The sequence below is a fragment of the Stegostoma tigrinum genome, chromosome 20 (genome assembly GCF_030684315.1).
Source record: "Stegostoma tigrinum isolate sSteTig4 chromosome 20, sSteTig4.hap1, whole genome shotgun sequence".
NCBI lineage: Eukaryota > Metazoa > Chordata > Chondrichthyes > Orectolobiformes > Stegostomatidae > Stegostoma > Stegostoma tigrinum.
Genome location: NC_081373.1, coordinates 12,483,145 through 12,504,019, shown reverse-complemented (window position 1 = coordinate 12,504,019; position 20,875 = coordinate 12,483,145). Strand labels below are relative to the sequence as shown.

Genomic DNA, 20,875 nt, shown 5'->3' with positions numbered 1-20,875 from the left:
ACATTAACATGTTGTTGACACTTAAGTGGATGGAGCCCACAGCATTCCTGGAACCCTCAGAAGACAGCAATTGAAAGCAGTGGGTGAAGACAAAATAAGGAAAAATGCCATTAAGCAGTGAAACTTCATATCTGCTTTCTTATTTGAACTGCTTTATTCATAGCACTTGTGCTGTGAGGCTAATTTTACAAGTTTTAAGATTTGTGAATCAGACCTCCAAATTGAAGCTCTAATCTCTCAGACCAACTGTGGCTGATTGTGCTCCAGTGTAGGCATCACTGACCACACAAATATGACAATTGAGACACACCTAGACCAACCAGGAGTCTTCAGCTGCAAGGATGTCCACTCTCTCAAAGTGCAGCTGTGTATCACCACAAAAAGATCCTAATGCAGAGGTTCCCAAATTTCCAGGCTGTTGTCATGATGCTTTCAAACTGTAACAGTTCAATTTTCCTTATTTTGCCAAAGCTCAAAGCAAACTTATCAGATTGCTTTTCTTAGACAACAGGCAATCATTTAAAGTGTTAGCTGATGACAGGAACACAGAAACAGGAGTAGGCCATTCAGCCCATCAAGCCTGCTCTGTCATTGAATAAGATGATAACTGATCATTTACCTCAATATTATGTTCCTACACTAACTCTATACCCCTTGATATCATCACACAGTCACTCAAAACTATTGATTTCAAATCATGAAAATGTTCAATGATGGAAATTTTCTTAATAAGGCTGCATGAGCTCAAAGATTCACTATTCTGAGTGAAGACAGACACTTGTGAGAAACCCAATCAATGAAACCCAAGAGTTATGCAATGAAATACAAGGAATGTCATACAACAGCCAGGTGTGTCAGTAAACAAGCCATTCACATGCTGATAGAGTATTTCATATTCCTGGGTAGTGCTGGAGATGCCCTTCAATAGATACAATGTTCTTCAGAACTGCTGTGTCTGTGAATACTTTGTATATCATATACAGCATTGGTATTTGGACCTAGAAGAGTAACATGACACAAAGCTTCCTCTTATGATGTTAGAGAGTACAAGGAGGCAGTTGCTGAATACATGGTCAATGTGCCAGCAGTAGCCCATGTTGTAGTCTGGGAGTATCTTTGTTACTTGTGAGATTCCCTTGCATTTCACCAGTCCACCTATCTGACAACTACAGCAAAATGTCATTTTTCCCTACCATTTCCCTAACACCAAATCAGTTTGCATACAACCAAACATCCCTTTCACAGCTGGCCATTGCTTATTATTAATTCATGTCTTATCAGACATCATATCGGGAAGCAGTGGCATAGCAGTAATACCACTGGACTAGTAATCCAGAATCTTGAAGTAATGGGTTTAAATGGTGACATTAAATTTAATACAAAGTCTAGAAATAAAAGCTAGCCAACTGGTGACCACTGTCAATTTTACTAAAACCCGATACATTTCATTAATTTCCTTCAGGCAGATTTTGAACAGCTCTATCAACTCAAAACCGCTTCTAAGAAACATTCTGAACAACATTAAGATTACCCAAAAACGAGGCATCAATTTGGTGAAGCTAAACCACAGGACTACTTGTGCCAACAGCAGAAGCAGCACGTAATTAACAGGGCTAAATGATCCCACAACGAGCAGATCAGATCTAAATTCTGCAGTCTCGCCACACTTAGCCATGGATGATGGCAGAAAAATAATCTAACAGGAAGTGGAGGCTCCACAAATACCCCCATCCTCAAGGATAGGGAAATGCAAAATAAAGTATCTGCATTTCAGCCAGAAGTGCCAAGTGGATGATGCATTCAGCCTTCTGTCCCTGGCATCACAGATTCAATTCTACTTGAAACCAATAAATGTCTGAAGACACTGGAAACTGCAGTCGTGTTAGGCCTGACAAGATTCTGGTGAGCTTTAGAACTAGGTGGATCCTGAATCCACCTGGAGCTACAGCTGATCATGAAGATCAATACCCAAATCAACCCTCCCCTCATAATCCTTGGTCCCTATAGCCATGAAATATACCTACCTCTTTTTTTTGGGGCTCAAACACTTTCTGTAGCAGTGAATTCCACAGGCTCACCACTCTCTTGATGAAGAAAACTTTCCTCAAGAGTCTTAAAAGATTCCCGAAAGGTTTACTTAAACTACGACTCCTGGATCTGGGCTTCCCTTCCATCAGGGTCATCCTTCCTGCATACAACCTGTCTACTCCTGTTAAAATGTTCAACATTTCTATGAGATACCGGGAGCGTGCCGGGGGGGGGGGGGGGGGAGGAATGGGATGGATGTTGGCAGAGAGAACACGCACACACCTGGGGGTGCTGGAGACGGTCGGGCGTGTGCACAGGAGCGAGAGGTTAAAGGTGGAGAGAGAGGATGAGTGCGCGCGTGTGGGGGGAATCGCGCACGTGTGCACTCACACTCACCACCACACACTCAGACAATACTTACATAATTATGTTAACAGTACTCCTTGTGCTCCAACAACCAAATTCCAGCCTTTCTTTCAAAACAAGTTCTAAAAATCCTCTATCAGCAGAATTGTTGTTTTCCATCACGGGAATAGGATACTCAAAATTGACTACACAGCAAGTTATTTTCTTGCCACTTTGAGTGTCCTCATTGTATAAAGTTGTCTTCTCGCAAACGTTCTTTGATAATAACCACTTTTATTTTCAAAAATGCACCTTCCAAATCTGCCTGTACGTGTAGTAGCTTATAAATTCATTTATCAATATCGTATTTGTTTGAGGTTGTTATAAATACTGTACTTAATTGACATGAATGTATGTAACTTTAACAAAATTTTTGCTGATTTAGATGGAATTCATAGCCAACACTGGAATCCTTACAAGTTAATGTTTTCTTATTTCCTTAAGTGTTGCAGATAAATGTTTTACTTGATTAGCCTGTGTAGGATAGTGTTCAGTCTCTTTCATGCATTGTTTTTTGGTTATAATGAGAAAGTTGGAACAAAACAAGCTAATACAAACACCATACGGACAAGCTCTTTCACACCTGGACAGGGTTTGCTTTGACCATCAAGGGACAAGTGCCATGGGCAAAGATGTTGCTATAGCAGTATTAATCAGCACTCATAATGCGCCACTTGATGCTAAAATCAACACATGCAATGCAAAATCTGTAGCTGTTATGTTATGAGTTATACAGCCTGCAACAACAGTAACCTGATCAAGAATTCTAAGCTACAAGCCCACCTAGTCTCATCACAATTGAGTATATTTGGGACATTCAGCTAAAATTTCTTTGCAACCGGAAAATTTGAAGTTGCAAATATAACATAATGCCAGCAATGTGTTGTAGGCAGTATCAGGTTAACTGGACCTACTATTGCCAAGAACGAAACCACTGAGCCATCAGAAAAATAGGATAAAAACTGAAAGCACTACAGATGCTGTAAATCAGGAACAAAAACAAAGTTGCTGGAAAAGCTCAGCAGGTCCGGCAGCATCTGTGAAGGAAAAAACCAGAGTTAACGTTCCAGGTCCGATGACCCTTCTTCAGGATGCTTTTTTGCTGATCCCAGTTGAAAAAGAAAGTAAACAGCAGTTTCCTTACAATATTTAGCTTCCTAGTAGCACTTTATATGTGCTAATTTGCATCAAAAAGATCTGTGTGAAATGAGCGAGTTATATCAACTAATGCAAATAAAATTTTAGATTTGCTGCAAGAGACAAATTCAAGTTATTTTTATAGATGAAAAGCAAAATTCATTTTGCTTCATTCAAGATCCATTGAGGAAGGCATTACAGAAGATTGGATAAAGTAGGCCTTTTTATTACCATACACATTCAATGTAAAGTGATGAGAAAGCCATCTTACAAATATTTCACAAAACATAGGCTCAGTAACTTTCATCCACAGTATCTACATTGCATCCTTAGCATCACGCAGAAAGACAAAGCTACTGATGAGGTAGGCGTTTCTAGAACAAATATGCCGAGCATGTTGACACTAATCAAACAAAGAAAACTCCCCTGGCTTGGACATGTACTCAGAATGGAAGGTGCTGCATTGCCAAGGAGATAGCCCACATAAAGTGACCAACAGGGTGTTGAAAGCTCCAATTCAATGGTGCATTCAAAGAAACATAAATGGGAATCCTGAGCTGTTGCAAACTGTAACATGAGTTGCAGGCAGGAATTCATCACCACGATAAAATGTATTTTAAGAATCTCCAAAGTAGAGGCCAGCCCTACATACAAGATGTCAGCAGAGATTAGCCCACAACACCAGCAAGGAACAATCTCAAGTCTGGAGCTTTTAACAGACTTTGCCTATCAAGCAACTGTTCATTCAGCCATCAAAGAATGCAGATAATTCTCATCTGGTCTTACCTAAGCACTGAGACCACATTCACATCATCTCTCATGAATGGAAGGATGCGAGCCCATGTTAGAAATGGAAATTAAGTTAAATCAAATTTCTCTTTAAAAAGCTAAACATACTAACAATTAAATACGAGCTTCTTCTTTAAATTTCTTTTGTATCCTATAGTTAGTTAAGGTCTAGTTCCACTCAACTACAATGACTATCATCAGTGAATTGTGAGTAGAACGTCCAATGTCCAAGATTGTTTGCAAATTCCCTTGAAGGTTTTTTTGGGGGGGGAAGGTGGGGAATTAAACACAGAAAAGACAGATGGATAGTCAGCATTTACGCCCTCGGCAATGCTCATTCAGCTCGCCATAACTGATCAACAGCAACAAAAGACAATAAAGGGAAGAAAGGTTACATACTCCCAAAAATATATAATCTGCACAAAACCATTTTTGCTGGTTTTACCAGCTAACAGACTAAGCAGTGTCATTCTGTTCCAAACCAAGTGTACCAACCAGTCGCTAAAATTAAATATTTCAAATTGCTTCTTACCTTCACCTTTTCTCTTCTCAAGCAACAGAAGAGACAGTTTTCATCAAATGACCAGTCAGAAACACCTGTAGGCTCACAATCTGTAGAATTCAAGAATAATTTTAGCCTAACACAAGATTGGCTTTGTTACTTTAGTTTTTTTTTCCCCCATCTTTCATTTGGGAGGGTGTACAATCTGCCAAATAACATCCTTTAGAACGATAAATCTTTCTAATATTTCAGTCGACCAGAGGTACACTTGGCAAAATTCTTTCGTGTTGCAAAGAAAGAAAGCTAAGAAATCAGCTTCTGTACAAAAACATACGAACTAAGAGGAGGAGTAGGCCATCTGGCCCCTCGAGCCTGCCCCGCCATTTAAAAAGGTCATGGCTGATCTTTGAGACTCAGCCCCACTTACCCACCCACTCACCATAACTATTAATTCCTTTACTGTTCAAAAATTTATCTAGCCTTGCCTTAAAAACATTCGGTGAGGTAGCTTCAACCACTTCATTGGCCAGGGAATTCCACACATTCACAACCTTTTGGGTGAAGAAGCTCCTGCTGACTTCAGTCCTACATCTGCTTCCCTCTATTTTGAGGCAATGGCCTCTAGTCCTAGTTTCACCTGCTAGCGGAAACAACTTCCCTGTCTCCACTTTATCTTTTCCCTTCATAATCTTATATGTTTCTGTAAGACCTCCCCACATTCTTCTGGATTCCAACAAGTATAAAGATAACAAAGTGTGAAGCTGGGTAAACACAGAAGGCCAAGCAGCATCTTAGGAGCACAAAAGCTGACGTTTCGGGCCTAGACCCTTCATCACCCAAAGCGTCAGCTTTTGTGCTCCTAAGATGCTGCTTGGCCTGCTGCGTTCATCCAGCTTCACACTTTGTTATCTTGGATTCTCCAGCATCTGCAGATCCCATTATCTCTGTTCTCCAACAAGTATAAGCCCCGTCTACTCAGTCTCTCCTCACAATCCAAGTGAATCTCCTCTGCACCCCTTCCAGTGTTAGTACATCTCTTCTCAAGCAAGGAGACCAAAACTGCACACAGTACTCCAGGTGTGGCCTCACCTGGGCTCTACACAGCTGCAGCATAGCCTCCCCGCTTTTAAACTCCATCCCTCGAGCAATGGCAGACAAAATTCCATTTGCCTTTTCAATCACCTTTTGCACCTGCAATTCCACCTTCAGCAATTCATGCACAATGATACCCAAGTCCCTATGCATAGCAGTGTGGTGCAATTTTTTACCATTGAAAACATAGTCCATTTTCCTGTTATTCCTACCAAAATGGATGACCTCACACTTAACATTGTACTCCATCTACCAGAACTTTGCCCACTCAGACTATCTATATCCTTCTGCAGACTTTCAGTGTCTTCTGCACACTTAGCTCAACCACTCACCTTAGTGTCATCTGCAAATTTTGACACACCACACTTAGTCCCCAACTCCAAATCATCTACGTAAATTGTAAACAATTGAGGTCCCAACACTGATCCCTGAGGCACACGACTAGCCACTGACCGCCAACCAGAGAAATACCCATTTACCCCTACTCTTTGCTTTCTACTGGTCAACCAATCCTCTATCCATGCCAATACATTACCTGGAATACCGTGCAATTTTATGTAGCAGCCTTTGGTGTGGCACCTTGTTAAATGCCTTCTGGAAATCCAGATACACCACATCCACAGGTTTCCCATTGTCCACCATGCAAGTAATGTCCTCAAAGAATTCCACCAAATTAGTTAAACATGACCTACCCTTCATGAACCCATGCTGGGTGTTCCCAATCGGACAATTTATATCCCAATGTCTTGCTATTTCTTCCTTAATGATAGATTCAAGCATTTTCCTCACTACCAAAGTTAAGCTAACTGGCCTACAGTTACCTGCTTGTTGTCTCCTTCCTTTTTTTAAACAGTGACATCACACTGGTTTTCCAATCTGTGGGAACCACCCCAGAGTGCAGTGAATTTTGGTAAATAATTACTAGTGCATTTGCTATTTCCCCCAACACATCTTTTAGTACCCTGGGATGCATTTCATCAGGGCCAGGAGACTTGTCTACCTTTAGCCCCATTAGCATGCCCAGCACTGGCTGCTTGGTGATAATGATAGTTTCTTGGTCCTTACCTGCTATAACCTTCTTGCTATTAGTTTTCAGCACGTTATTTGGGTCTTCCAATGTGTAGGCCGACAAGAAATAACTTTTTAAATGTCTCGGCTATTTCCACATTCCCAGTTATTAAATCGGCCTTCTCATCCTCTAACAGACCAATATTTACCTTTGCCACTCTTTTACGATATACATATTTATGGAAACTTTTGTTGCCTGTTTTTATATTCTGAGCTAGTTTGCTCTCATAATCTATCTGACTTTCCTTTATAACTTTTTTTGTGGCTTTCTGATGGCCTTTAAAGATTTCCCAGTCTACTGGTTTCCCACTATTCTTTGCTTTTTTGTATGTGTTTATTTTTCAAATCTGATACTTTCCTTTATTTCCTTAGACATCCGTGGCTGGCTCTCTCTTTTCTTACAGTTCTTCCTTATCACTGGAATATTCTGCTGAGCACTGTGCAAAATTGTTTTGAAAGTGCTCCACTGTTCCTCAATTGACCCACCATAAAGTTTTTGCTTCCATTCTACCTTATTTAACTCGTTCCTCCTTCCTTCATAGTCTCCTTTGTTTAAGCACAGGACATAGATACTGGATTTAACCTTCTCACACTCTATTTTAAATTCGACCATACTGTGATCGCTCCTTCTGAGAGGATCCCTACGCGATCATTAATTATTCCTTTCTCATTACACAGGACTAGATCTAGGATAGCTTTCTCCCTCATAGGTTCCATTACATATTGTTCAAGGAAATTGTTCAAGGAATGCGGATGCATTCTATGAACCACTCAAGGCTGCCATGACCGACCTGGTTTGACCAATTGATATGTAGATTAAAATCCTCCACGATAATTGCTGTACCATTTTTACTTGCTTTAGCTATTTCTATGTTTATTGCCCGCCCCACCACGATGTCATTATTTGGTTGTCTATAGACCCCACCTATCAGTGACTTCTTCTCCCTGCTATTCCTAATTTCCACCCAAATGGTTTCAACGTTTTGTTCAGTAGAACCTATATCATCTCTCATTACTGCCCTGATATCATCCTTAAAAATCAGAGCAACACCATCTCCCTTACCTTCCTGTGTGTCCTTCTAAACAGTTTGATATCCCTGGATATTTAACTCCCAGTCATGGCCATCCTGTAGCCATGTCTCCGTAATGGCCACTAAATCATATCCATTAGCATTGATTTGCACCATCAACTCATCCACCTTGTTTCAAATGCATTCAGATAAAGTGCCCTTATGCCAGTTTTTTGCAGCTTCTTTTTGGGTCCTATTACCCCCATTACTAACAACCCGAGGTTTCCTTCCCTTGAACTTTTTTCCTAATTGTCAATGGAGTTGAAGCTTCCTCGTCACCTAGTAACCTGCTGCTTTGTATTACATTAATTGTTATTCTCCCTGCTGCAAATCTTTTAAGGGTAAGAAAGCACTTGATTCTTCCCTTCTCACACAAATATTGCCAAGCCAACCTTATAGCTGAGAGAGCAGAGGTACAAGTGGCTGCAAACCCTCTATCATTGTAACATTTCATTCAGTAGTCTTAAAAATAAATCTCATTGCAATTTAACCCCATCTCCCTAAGCAAAATGACACGTTAAACGAATACTCGGCACCATCTACAACAAGCATTTGGTACTTACCAGAATGGATGGTAAATCAAATATTAAAAGCAATGTTATTGTATCCAATTCTTTATTTTAAATCAATAGGATGCACCATACAATGGACCTCAAAGTCACCGAGAGATCTCAGTGTGAACTGTTTTTGTTATGAGTCTAAGAATTTAAGCTTAACTTATCAAGGTAAGCACATTAAACGCACTGTTCAAAAAGTCAGTCTGGACAACCTGGGCAGAGGCTCAGATAACAATCCTTGACTTACATGATGTCAAATCCAGCCCATCATAAGCGGATTAACAAGTCCTTGATCAGATGGTTTTAATGTGTAATGCAAACTGCTTCTGCACAATCAGAATTCAGTTCTGAATGGGTATGACACTCTAAAAACTGTCCTTTTGATATCAATCAAGTGTAACAAAGAATTACACTTGTGAGAAATGGGAATATATTAGTACAGTATACAAAGTTGACCCAAGCTGTTGGGTAGAGTAACAGGAATTTTATAGTGCATCAAACCATGTTATTGTTGGTAACCCAAAATGGATTACATTCCATCTCCAGCATCAACATGTTCTAAATTTTAAAAAATGGATCTAAATGATGTAATCAATAAATTGTTAAGGGTATAATAACAATGCAAGGATTGGCTATTAAATGTTTACCAACAGAGGACTAACAGAAACAAATCAGCAGTGCACAAGCAGTCCTTTAAGGTCAAATGTGAATTAATCAATCAATATTGTATTATAATTACAAAACAAAATTTGCTTAGTTAAATTTTTGAAATATCTCTGTTGTGTCCTTGGTGTCCTTTTTTTAAAAATCCTTTTGATCCAGCAAAGATCAGTAATAACGTAAGACAATGGGATCCTTTTACAGGATAATGCCAGTGACTTCAATCTTCATAATATTTTTTAAATGATTAAACAATCAATCAATTTAGTGACTCTTTAAATAAATACTAAATACTGAGCACAATCCAATCAAAGACAATGCAGATACCTTTGCTCCTCATCATTTCAGCATATCAAACCAAAATAATAAATATACAGATCAGAGGCCTATAAGCATCTTACATTGAAAAATAACCTGAGGCCAGGGCACAGTTATCTGTGGTTGCCTTCACCTTCAGTAATTTAGGCCAAGATTTACTATTTTCCCTGCTTGTTCCATTCAACACACACTTCACGTGTCAAAGTGACAGAAATAATCAGCAACCAATTTGTCCAAGATGAGAATAGCATCTTTTTATTCTCAGATCAAACCAAATCAAAAATGTAAGCAAAACCTTTATTATAACAGACAAAACACCGAGTCCACAGCTTGTGAAATTATTTAAGGCAATGCATTTAAACAAGCATTTCCATTACATAATGTCACTTTCCCAAGAAGGCTCTTTGCAAGTTGAACCTTACTGAGTTCACTTGCTTGTGTTTCATGCTTTATTTATTGAAGACAATCACATTTACCTATGTTGCAATTGTTTTCATGCCTATACTTAGAATATACCTATACTTGAAACTTAGCTCTGTTTGAGCAGTATTCTACGGGGTTTAAATTCCCCACCAACTTCCTTTATAGCAGATAACCAAAATGAATTTCCTTTCTAAGAACAATGTGTGCGTACCTTGAACACATGAACTGCAATGGCTCAAGATGGCACTTCACAACCACCTTCAAAAGTGTAATTAGAGATGGACAGTAAGTGCTTGCCTTGCCAGGGACAAATATCCCAGTAACAAATAAAAAGAACCCTGTTAAAGAATAATCAGTATGGTAAGGATCTTGCCTCCTTTCCCTCTTCCAAAAGCAGAAAATCTATGGGACAAAACAAAATATTCTCCACCATTTCTTGCATTTGGGCTCACATATATAAGGTTGACGTTTTCATATGCCACTACTGGGTGTCGTTGTTAGAAAATAAATGTAAAAGGTTTACCTTCAAACAGGCTGATATCTTTTAGAAGTTTGGGTCCAAACAGTCCTTCCAAAATGCTTTCAAACCCTTATGGAAAAACAATTACAACAGTGTGAGTACAAACAAAATTGTCCTGGCAACAACATGCCGGAGTAGAAACAGCAGGCATTAATTTCACAATTATAAATCTGCCAACTAGTGCTGTAATATTTATTATAGGCATTGGACGGTGATTAATAGAGTGACACAATTTATTTATAGATACAAAAATGTTGCCAATTTAAAAATGTCAGCATTAATATTTTTGAGAAGCACAATCCACCGAAAAACATCTTGCCAAACAATGCTTATTAGCACTCTGCGTATTCTGAAATACCATTACAGGTAGAGAGGATTGATTTTTTTTTGAGTCACAATGCTTTACACTCCATTTAACCAAACTATGTTTGACCTGTTACAGTACAAATGTATACAAACGTCTGTTTTCTCCCACATATATCCATCAACAATAGAACAACTGCAACTATTTACAAAAGTAATCGCCATAGGAACGTACAACAGAGGAGGAAGATTAGGCCCTTTGAATTCTTTCCATCATTCAGTAAGTTTATAGCTGATCTGATTGCAGTCTCAGCTTCATTCTTCTGTCTGTTCCCCATATCACAATACTCCCTCGGCTATCAAAATCTTCCTAAATTATCCTTGAATAAGTTTAAAGGCCCAACCACCACCACCACCTTCTGGGGAAGTGATTCCTACATTCTACGCATTCTTTGAGAGAAGAAATTTCTCTTCATTTGTCTTAAAGAGGAGACCTTCTATTCTTAAAACATGTCCCCCAGTTGATAGTCACCCAACAAGAGTCAACATTCTCAAAGTGTTTACCCTGTCAATCCCCCTTACACTCTTAAATGTGACAAGGCATGGAGCAACGTCTCTGCGTCTGGGTCAATAGACCTGGCTTCAAGTCCCACCTACTCCAAAGGCATGTAATAATATCTCTTAACAGATTGATTAGAAAATATCAATAAGGTAATGTCTTTTTATTAAAAACTCTGTTGGACATAGGCCCAAACTGTTCAACCTTTCTTCACAAGGTAAGCTCTGCATCCCAGGAATGATTCATGTAAATCATCTCTGAGCTACATCTAAAGCAACTAAATCTTTAAAATAAGGAGTGAAAAAATGTACACAGTTGTCCAGATGTGGTCTCACGTACACTCTGGACTGCCACAGTAGAGCTTCCCCACTTTTATATTCTATTCCCCCTTTCAATAAATGACAACATTCCATTTACTTGAATCATGTTCCTGAAAACTCTGAAGCCCCTGGACCACCAGTTCTGCTATCTCTTTCCATTTAAGTTGTAGGGGAGTCCCCAATTTATGAATATTCAACTTATGAGTGCTCATACTGACGAATACAAGGGTGCAATTTTAAAGATTCAATGTGCAAACATTTCCTGCTCCTATCAATGGCTATTCAATATTGTCTTGCACTGTGTTCCAACTTACAAATCAATTTGCCAACAGACCCGAGTCAGGACTTATTTGCAACCGACTGCTGCCTGTCCACTGCTTTTCAGTATTTATTCTGCTTCCTGTTAGATAATTAACCATTTATGCACGCTCATATCTAACGTCCTATAGGATGTGCAATTATTCTGTGCTGCAACCACATCAAATATCTTTAGAAATTGGAGTATAGCACATCTACCATCCCCTGCATCCACCACAAATGTTACTTTATCAAAAAACTCAAACAGGTTAGTGAAATGATTTCCCTTTCACAAAGCCATGCTAGCTCTGCTGGGGCACATTATGATTTTCTAAGTATTCTGCTATAACCTCCTTAATAATGGATTCTAGGATCTTTCTCATTACAAGTATTAGGCTAACTGGCCTATAGCTTCCTGTTTTCTGCCTCCCTCCTTTCCTGAACAAAAAAGTGTTACATTTGCTTTTATTCCCATTTAACATCAGATCTGGAATACTTTCAATAATTCTACATTTGCGACAAATCATGTTATTAAATCCAATGTTGGGCGATGAAGACATGCATACAGATTGTTTAAGCAAAACATATAACGCTTAGTCAAACCAGTTTGCTATTTGCATTGGTCACTGAAATATCCACAATTCTGGATTGAAACAAAACATCCAAATAAGGGAGATTGTAAGGGTGTTTCTGAAGGAAAGAACAGGAGAGAGAAATGTGGAAACAGGAGCCATGTTGCTCCATAAAGAATTTAGAAAAACACTGGAACCCAGAAGATACAGGCAAGATTATTCCCATGGTTAGGGAGTCTAGAACTAGGGGGGATAATTTAAGAGGGGTGCCATCTAGGTCCAAGTTGAGGAAAACTTTAACTCAGAGGGTTCTAACTCTTTGGAATTCTCTACCTCAGAAGGCTGTGGAAGCTCAGTCTTTGGGTATACTTAAAGTAGATGTTGATCGTTTTTTCATTACCATTGGTACAGAGTTAATGGGATAGTGTGGGTAAAGGGCATTGCAGTTTTGATCAGTCATGACCATGTTGAATGGTGGAAATGGCTTGACAGGCTGAATTGCCTACTCCTGCTTCTGTGTTTCTATTTTTCTTCTAGGCCTAGTTTCATCCACTTTTAAAACCAAACTCAGTTAACAAACAAATAAATCACAAAAGTGGTGAGAACTTCCAGTTATTGCAGTTTCACAACTCCAACAAAAACATAAATAAGTCAAATCCATTACAATTTCTTGAGATGCTTAGTCTCCCAAGGAGAATTTCAAATAAGTTTGATAATCATGTTACAATTGATTGTTGATGAAAATTACATGAATGGAATAGTAAAGAATGAGTAAAAATAGGAAGGTTAAAAAATTTGGAAAGAAAGACTAACATAGTAGAAAATTGCTCTAAGTTCTTTTGGTTCATTGGATGTGGATGGCGCTGGTTAAGCAGAGGGCTGTTAAGGGTCAACTACACATGGGTGTAGTCACACCTAGGCCAGATCAGGTAAGGATGGCAGTTTCCTTCCCCAAGGACATGAATGAACCAGATGGGCTTATGTGACATCATAGGAATCACTAGATGATTTAATTCCAGTTTTTTTTTCCACTGAATTCAAATTCCACTATCTGCCTTGGCAGGATTTGAACTCGGTCCCCAGAACATTACAAAGAAACAAACATAGAAACCTACAGCACAGGAACAGGCTCTTCGGCCCTCCAAGCCTGCGCCGATCAAGATCCTCTGTCTAACCTGTCATCTATTTTCTAACGGTCTGGGTCCATTTGCTCCCTGCCCATCCATGTACCTGTCCAAATATATCTCAAAAGACGCTAACATGTCTGCGTCTACCACCTCCGCTGGCAACGCGTTCCACGCACCCACCTCCCTCTGTGTAAAGAACTTTCCACGCATATCTCCCTTAAACTTTCCTCCTCTCACTTTCAACTCATGATTCCTACTAATTGAGTCCCCCACTCTGAGAAAAAGCTTCTTGCTATCCACCCTGTCTATACCCCTCATGATTGTGTAGACCTCAATCAGGTCCTCTCTCAATCTCCATCTTTCTAATGTAAATAATCCTAACCTATTCAACCTCTCTTCATAGCTAGCACCCTCCATACCAGGCAACATCCTGGTGAACCTCCTCTGCACCCTCTCCAAAGCATCCACCTCCTTTTGGTAATGTGGCGACCAGAACTGTACACAGTACTCCAAATGTGGCCAAACCAAAATACCTTGGTCCCTGGGCTGACAGTCCGGCAATAATGCCACTAAGCGACCACCTCACCAATGAGAAGCAATTTAAATGACACTGATGAGATCCTCTGAGGACTGAGGGAGTGGATTCTGGGAGCATGTTTTCCCCTCATGGACAAGACAACATAACCAGAGGACACAGTTTAAAAACAAAGAAAAAGTCCACTTCAGGTAAATGTCAAAAGAAGTTCTTTTTCTGAGGGTCACGAATCTTTGGAAGTCGCCTTCCCAGAAAGCAGTCTGACAGATTCTTGACTGATATCAAAGGGATCAAATGAGAGAGCAGGCTTGAGAAGTCAAATTCCCTACTCCTAAATCACATTTTTTGAATACTTGTAGGTGACAAACTTGATTCTCAAGTGATGCTACTGGCACTCAGTGACAAGTGAACTCAAAACTAACAACTTTTAATAAACATCATAGTTTCCAAAGGGATCGCAGAAGAGTTCCTGAGGCATCCAAGGACAGAAACAAACATTCCATGCATACAAAATTATCCAAAATTGAAACTAATCACAACATTTTTGAAAGCAACGATTAAAACCATCAAGATTTTGCTTCCATTCTTCCTTAAAGATCGCCCATAAAGAAACACTGATATCATACATTAGTGGTTCACCTGACGTAGGATATACAGCACAGGACAAGCCTTTCAGCCCAATCAGTCCATGTCATTGTCTGTGTTCCATTTCAACTTCTTTATATCTTTCCGCTTGCAAATACTCAAATTGTAGATTACACTAACTTGTCAAGCTTTACCCATTTCTCCCAACTCCAAAAGCCTACCACAACTTATTTCCTACTGAAATGTTTTAACTAGTAAATCACACATTTCGATAATTTAGGATACAACATGACAAGTACTGTTCCTAACTTAGCTCTTTGCTCATTATTCAGCACAATTGGTGAGACTTGTATATGATACAAAGGAAATGGTAACAATGGAGGCAATCCAGGAATCTCTGAATTAGTTGAACAATGTGTAATTGCAAGAAACAATGGTAAGTGAGTAGACAATATAAAGTACTTCATTTGGAGAAGTGGCTGTCATACTTTCCACAAATACTGTCATAGTACACAAGGAGCAAAGTGAGCGGTCTCATTGTAGACAACTCTTACAGCATGACTAAGTATAAATATTATTTCTCTAAGCAAGTCAAATTTGTCTGAGGTTCAGCCAACAGCTACCACCTCAACCATAAACAGAAATTGCTTGGAAAACTCAGCAGGTCTGGCAGCATCTCTGGAGAGAAAGCAGAATTAATGTTTTGAGTCCTGTGACCCTTCTTCAGAACCCTGTTCTAAACCTGTTGAGAACTCACAGATGTTGCCAGACCTGCTGTTTTTCCAGAAATTTCTGTTTTTGTTTCTGGTTCTGTAATTCTTTTTACAACTATGGAGATCCTTGTATTCAATATTTATTCAATTACATCTTCTTTAATGTCAAAGATATTTCCAGAGGCAATTTCCTCCAAACATTGTGGATAAGAATCACGACTTCATAAAAATCTCTTAATCCAACACAACCTCATGTGTTAAAACGCAAGCTCTGTCATCTGTGACTCAGCTGACAGCACTCCGTCCAATGTGTCATAAGGTTCCAAGTTCAAGTACCACTCCAGGACCGAAACACAAAAACCAAGGCTGAGTCCAATGAAGTAGTATTGTAACACTGGAGGAGTCAACTCAGATGCAAGGCCCCATTTATCTGCTGTGATGGATTTAAATGATTTCATGGCAAGATCTTCTTTATTATTCCTTTGCCGCTACCAATATTTGTTACCCAAATAATGCCACAAACACAGATTAAATCATCAATGACTGTTGATTAGACAGGTGATAACTAAAACGCAAATATATTGACAGTGAAGTGTCACCTGCGCCACCTATTTGCCCTCAGAAGCTTTTCTTCTTCACTTCTCTCCAACTAGTTCACCACACAGAGCTACTCCTGAACATAAGATGTAGGAGCACGAAAAGACCATTAAATCCATCGAGTCTTTGCTGCCATTCAATGAAATCATGGCTGATATGATAATCCTTAACTCTATTTTCATGCCGTATATCTCAGCCTTGAATACTCACAACAATTTAGTTTCTACAACCCTTTGCAATGAAGAATTCCGCAGATTCATTATGCTTTAAAGAGAAGAAATTTGTCCTTTCCTCGGCCTTAAATGTGCGACCGCCTACTTTGAAATTATGTTCCCTGATCCTAGAATCTCCCTTGTGGGAAACAATCTCTCAGCATCTGCCCTATCAAGGCCTCCAAGAATCTTGTAAGTTTCAATGAGGTCTCTTCTCATTCTTCTAAACTCCAATGTCTACCGGACCAAACTGCTCAATCTCTCCTCATAGTAAGATCTGTTCATGCCAAAAATCAACCTCGTGAACCTTCTCTGGACTGTCTCCAATGCCAGTGCATCTGTCCTTTGATAAAGGAACCAAACTGTTCACAGCATTCTGTGTGTGGTCTAACTAGTGTCATAGTTTTAGCAAGGCTTCCCTGATTTTTATACTCTATTCCTACCTATTGAATAAAGGTACAGAGTGCATTTGCGTTCCCTATTAACTGCTGAACCTAGAAGCTAGCTTTTATGATTTCAGCACAAGAACCCCGAATCCCTCAATGCTGCAGCTTTACGCAGTCTTTCTCTATTTAACTAACATTTAATCCTCTATTCCTTCTGCCAAATACCTCTCACTTTCCACATTATATTCCATGTACCATGCTTGTGATCTCTCATTTAAGCTGTCTATTTCCTTTTGTAGACTCGCTGAGTCACCCTCATCAATTGCCTTCCCACCTATTTTTCACCATTGGTAGTATTTGACCTAGTGAATAGCTGTCCTTTGATATCGTATTGGTACTGGCAGCGGCAAGCATTTCTGTTGTTAGTAGACACAAAATGGCATGTGAGTGGTGCTGAAAAGGCATGGTGCACACAATGTGGTAAGCAAAGAACTATCTGAGGGAATTCTAAGAAATTAATGGAATAAAAGTTAATAAATCCCCTGCACCTGATTATCTACACTGTAGACCATTGAAGGAATTGGCATTAGAAACAGCAGATGGGGTAGTGGTCATCTTACAAAATTCTATAAATTCAGGAGAAATTCCTGCAGACTACAAGTAGTAAATGTAGCCCCACTACTTCAGAAAGGAGGGACAGACAAAAATAGGGAACTACAGACCTGTTATCCTAACGTCAGTGGTAGGGAATATTCTAAAATCTATAGAGATATAAAGATGTAAAAGGATGTGATAATTGGCTACTTAGAAGGTAACGGTAGGGTTGGGCAGCATCAACATATGTTTATGAAAGGCAAATGACATTTAACAAACCTATTAGATATTTTGAGGATGGAATAAGCATAATAGGCAATGGGGCAACCAACTAAAGTGATGTATTTGGATTTTCAATAGATATTTAATAAGATACCACACAGGAATCTATTAAGCAAAATGAGAGCACATGCAATCGGGGAAATATACTGGCATGGATCGAAGAATATTTACTGGATAGAAATTGGAAAGCAGAAATAAATCGATGATTCTCAAGTTGGATAACACAAGAACCAGTGTTTGGTCCCAAGCTGCTCACGATCTGCCTCAATGATTTTAAAGTGGGACAAAAGGGCCCTCTTGTGGTGCAGTGGAAGTGTCCATCCTCCTGGACCAAGAGGCTTCCCAACTGTTTCAAGTGTTTAATAACATATCTAAACAGATTGAGGAGAAAAATAATTTAAATAAAACCATTTTTATTAATTTTAAAGTGCGACAAAGGGGCCCATTTGTGATGCACACACAAGAAATGGTCACTTAAGAGAGAGGCCAAAGAGCAGACAACTTTTGTGGATCAAAAACAGAGAAACAGTCAGCACCTCTAGTATAAGATGGAAAAAAGAGAAAAAGGAAAGTAAGTTAATAATGCCTGTCACACCAAGCACCTCAATGCTGAATTCTCATCAGAACATATACACAGTATAAATAATAGTGCTATTGAAAATATGTTATTCTAAAATAATTCAGTGACAAACAGTATTTCCAAAGCTACAAATGCAGTGATTGTACCAAAACAATCAAGATGATTAGTACATTTAAGCATATACAAGGACATTATTGATATTCATGTCAGATAATATTTTCAATGAAAATTGTCTATCAATTGTTCGATGACGTGTTTATAATGAAAAATTAACATTTTACAGTCAATTATTTCACAAAAGAATACAATGCATAAAATAATCACTAACTTTGAAACAGATTTCCTCAATGAACAAGAGGATTCTCTTTACAAATGATGATTAAAGGAGCAATGATGAATAATCAGAGTTCTTACTTGTTTGATGGTTTATATTATTCTGTCATTTTGCAAAGCAATTAATCATACAAAGCAAGTTAACCCAGTTTGACACCTTTAGCAGTAAAGAGCTCCATCGCTTCTTTCCCTTACAGAACACACATCTATGCCATGAGAATAGGAACTTGGCAAATCCAACGGTCACGCATTCAACAACATAATAGCTATACTTACATAACATGAAGACATGGAGGAGAAGCAGGACTTGGGAGAGAAACAGGCATACGGGTCACTGGTATTGGAGGACAGACGGATCGGGATGGGGGAGCACAGAGCGATTGGAGGTCGGGATATTCAAAGAAATGGTGGGGGAGAGAATCAGAGGGGTGGGAATTTCAAATGGTTGGGGGTGTCAAATGAACAGAAACTCAGAGCGATCACGGGGTCAGCGGAATCTGGAAGAGGTATGGGGGGGGTGAGAGAAGAGGGTGTGGGTAGAGGGATGAAAGGTAGAGAGGGAGCAAATGTTACGGGATAGGATTGGGGCACGGAGAAGCGGTGGTCAGGGCCACGACTACAACTCCCATGTCGCTTTGCGGCGAGGGTCCTGCGCAGGCTCAGTGGCTGGTAAAGGGCTTACACGCCTCCTCCGTCCCTTTATTCTGAATAATTCAATCTTTTTTTTAAAAAAAACGGTTTTTGACAGAGCGAGAATAAGGGTCCGAAACACAAAACACGACGACCGGGCTTCGCAAAAAAAAACCCTCCATAAAAAGTGAACAATCGCTTTAATAAATGAGGTTATACAAACGCTGTTCACCAACTTAGAAAGATTTATGATGATGGGTGATGTTTATTAGCTGTGAGGTTGAACGAACGACGAGTTTTGTCTCAAACATCAAAGGTGGCACCACAGTATTAAGAATCTGTCACCTTCAACATTAACCACTTCCACACAACTGGCAATGGGGATGGTGGTGGTACACTTTCTCTTTAAACTGTGTGCGTTCATGGAAGCGGACCCTCCCCTCCCCCTGTCCATATTTTTAATACATTAAATCTTACCTACACAGTGAATAAGTTTATGTCTCCAAGAGTCGAGCTCCTGTCGGAAGCCGCGCCTTTCGATCGAACATTGGTGACTGTGACACGGGTTCGCCATTTTCTGAACGGATTGGGAGCGTGAGAGAGAGAGAGGGGATATTGCGATGATATAAAAATTAATCCCCCTCCATCACGGCGGCGGCGGCTGCCGGAGGGAGCCAGAGCCTCGAGGGTGGTGGTGACGGCGGCGGCGTGCGCGCACCCGGCCTCCTTGAAGCCTCCCTTCCGCGCCTCTCCCGCCCCCCCCCCCAACCCCGAACGGCCACCGGTGGTGATGTAATCTGATTGGCAGGTGCGTGCCATGACCCAACCCAAAGTTGAGCTCTCTGATGAAGGGTCTAGGCCCGAAACGTCAGCTTTTGTGCTCCTGAGATGCTGCTTGGCCTGCTGTGTTCATCCAGCCTCACATTTTATTATCTTGGAATTCTCCAGCATCTGCAGTTCCCATTATCTCTTCTGGATCTGGCAGCTTCTGGAGGAAAGAAAGCGCCTTGAATCCTGAAGGGTCCGGACCCGAAACGTCAGCTTTCCTGCTCGGCCTGCTGTGTTCATCCAGCTCTACACCTTGTTAACTTGAATTCTGTTAACTTTGTTTTCGCTCCTCACCTGCTGAGTTTCTCTAGCAATCTCTGCTTCTCCGGAAGGGTCATGGGAGTCCAAATGTTGACCCTGTTTTTCCTCCAGGTAAGCTGCCAAACCCACCAAGTTTCTGAAGCAATTCCTGTTTTTCTTCATGAGACGCCCTCATCAGAGAAACAAAATGCTGAACAGGGGACTGCTTTGAGGAACACCTAAGCTCTGACCTTAAAAATGACCCCAAGCTTCCAGTTCTCTGCCATGTCAATGAGCAGCTGTGTTCCCTGGCTGACATTTCTGTCTCAGGCCCTGTTGCAGTGTTCCAGCAAAATTCAATGCAAGCTGGAAGAGCAACACTTCATCTTCCACTTTGACTTTCAAGACTCAATATCAGTTTAATAATTCTAGAACTTAACAACCTCCTTCCGTGTCAACTTCATGAAGCAAGGAGGAAAACAATGCCTCTATCTACATCAATGGAACTGAGGTGGAGATGATCAAGAGCATCAAGTTCCTAGGAATGATGATCACCAACAATCTGTCCTGGACCAACTATGTTGATGAGATGGTCAATCCTCACTATTCCTGA

General features: G+C 40.0%; 1 protein-coding gene across 4 annotated transcripts in view; it reads right to left on the bottom strand.

The window, feature by feature from the left end:
* The window catches only part of wu:fc17b08 (uncharacterized), a 122,893-nt gene extending 102,952 nt beyond the window's left edge, over positions 1 to 19,941 (bottom strand). Inside the window, exons 1-3 of one of the 4 annotated variants that reach the window (XM_048550889.2) lie at positions 19,672 to 19,941; positions 10,573 to 10,638; positions 4,892 to 4,971 (exon numbers count right to left, since the gene is read on the bottom strand). In XM_048550889.2, the coding sequence (XP_048406846.2) occupies positions 4,892 to 4,971; positions 10,573 to 10,638; positions 19,672 to 19,768 (243 nt within the window). In that variant the 5' untranslated portion in view covers positions 19,769 to 19,941. Of the gene's footprint in view, positions 1 to 4,891; positions 4,972 to 10,572; positions 10,639 to 18,645; positions 18,665 to 19,671 lie in introns of those variants that run through there. The other 3 variants (XM_048550890.2, XM_048550891.2, XM_059653005.1) reach the window with 3 other exon arrangements.
* Between the last annotated feature and the right edge of the window lie 934 nt (positions 19,942 to 20,875).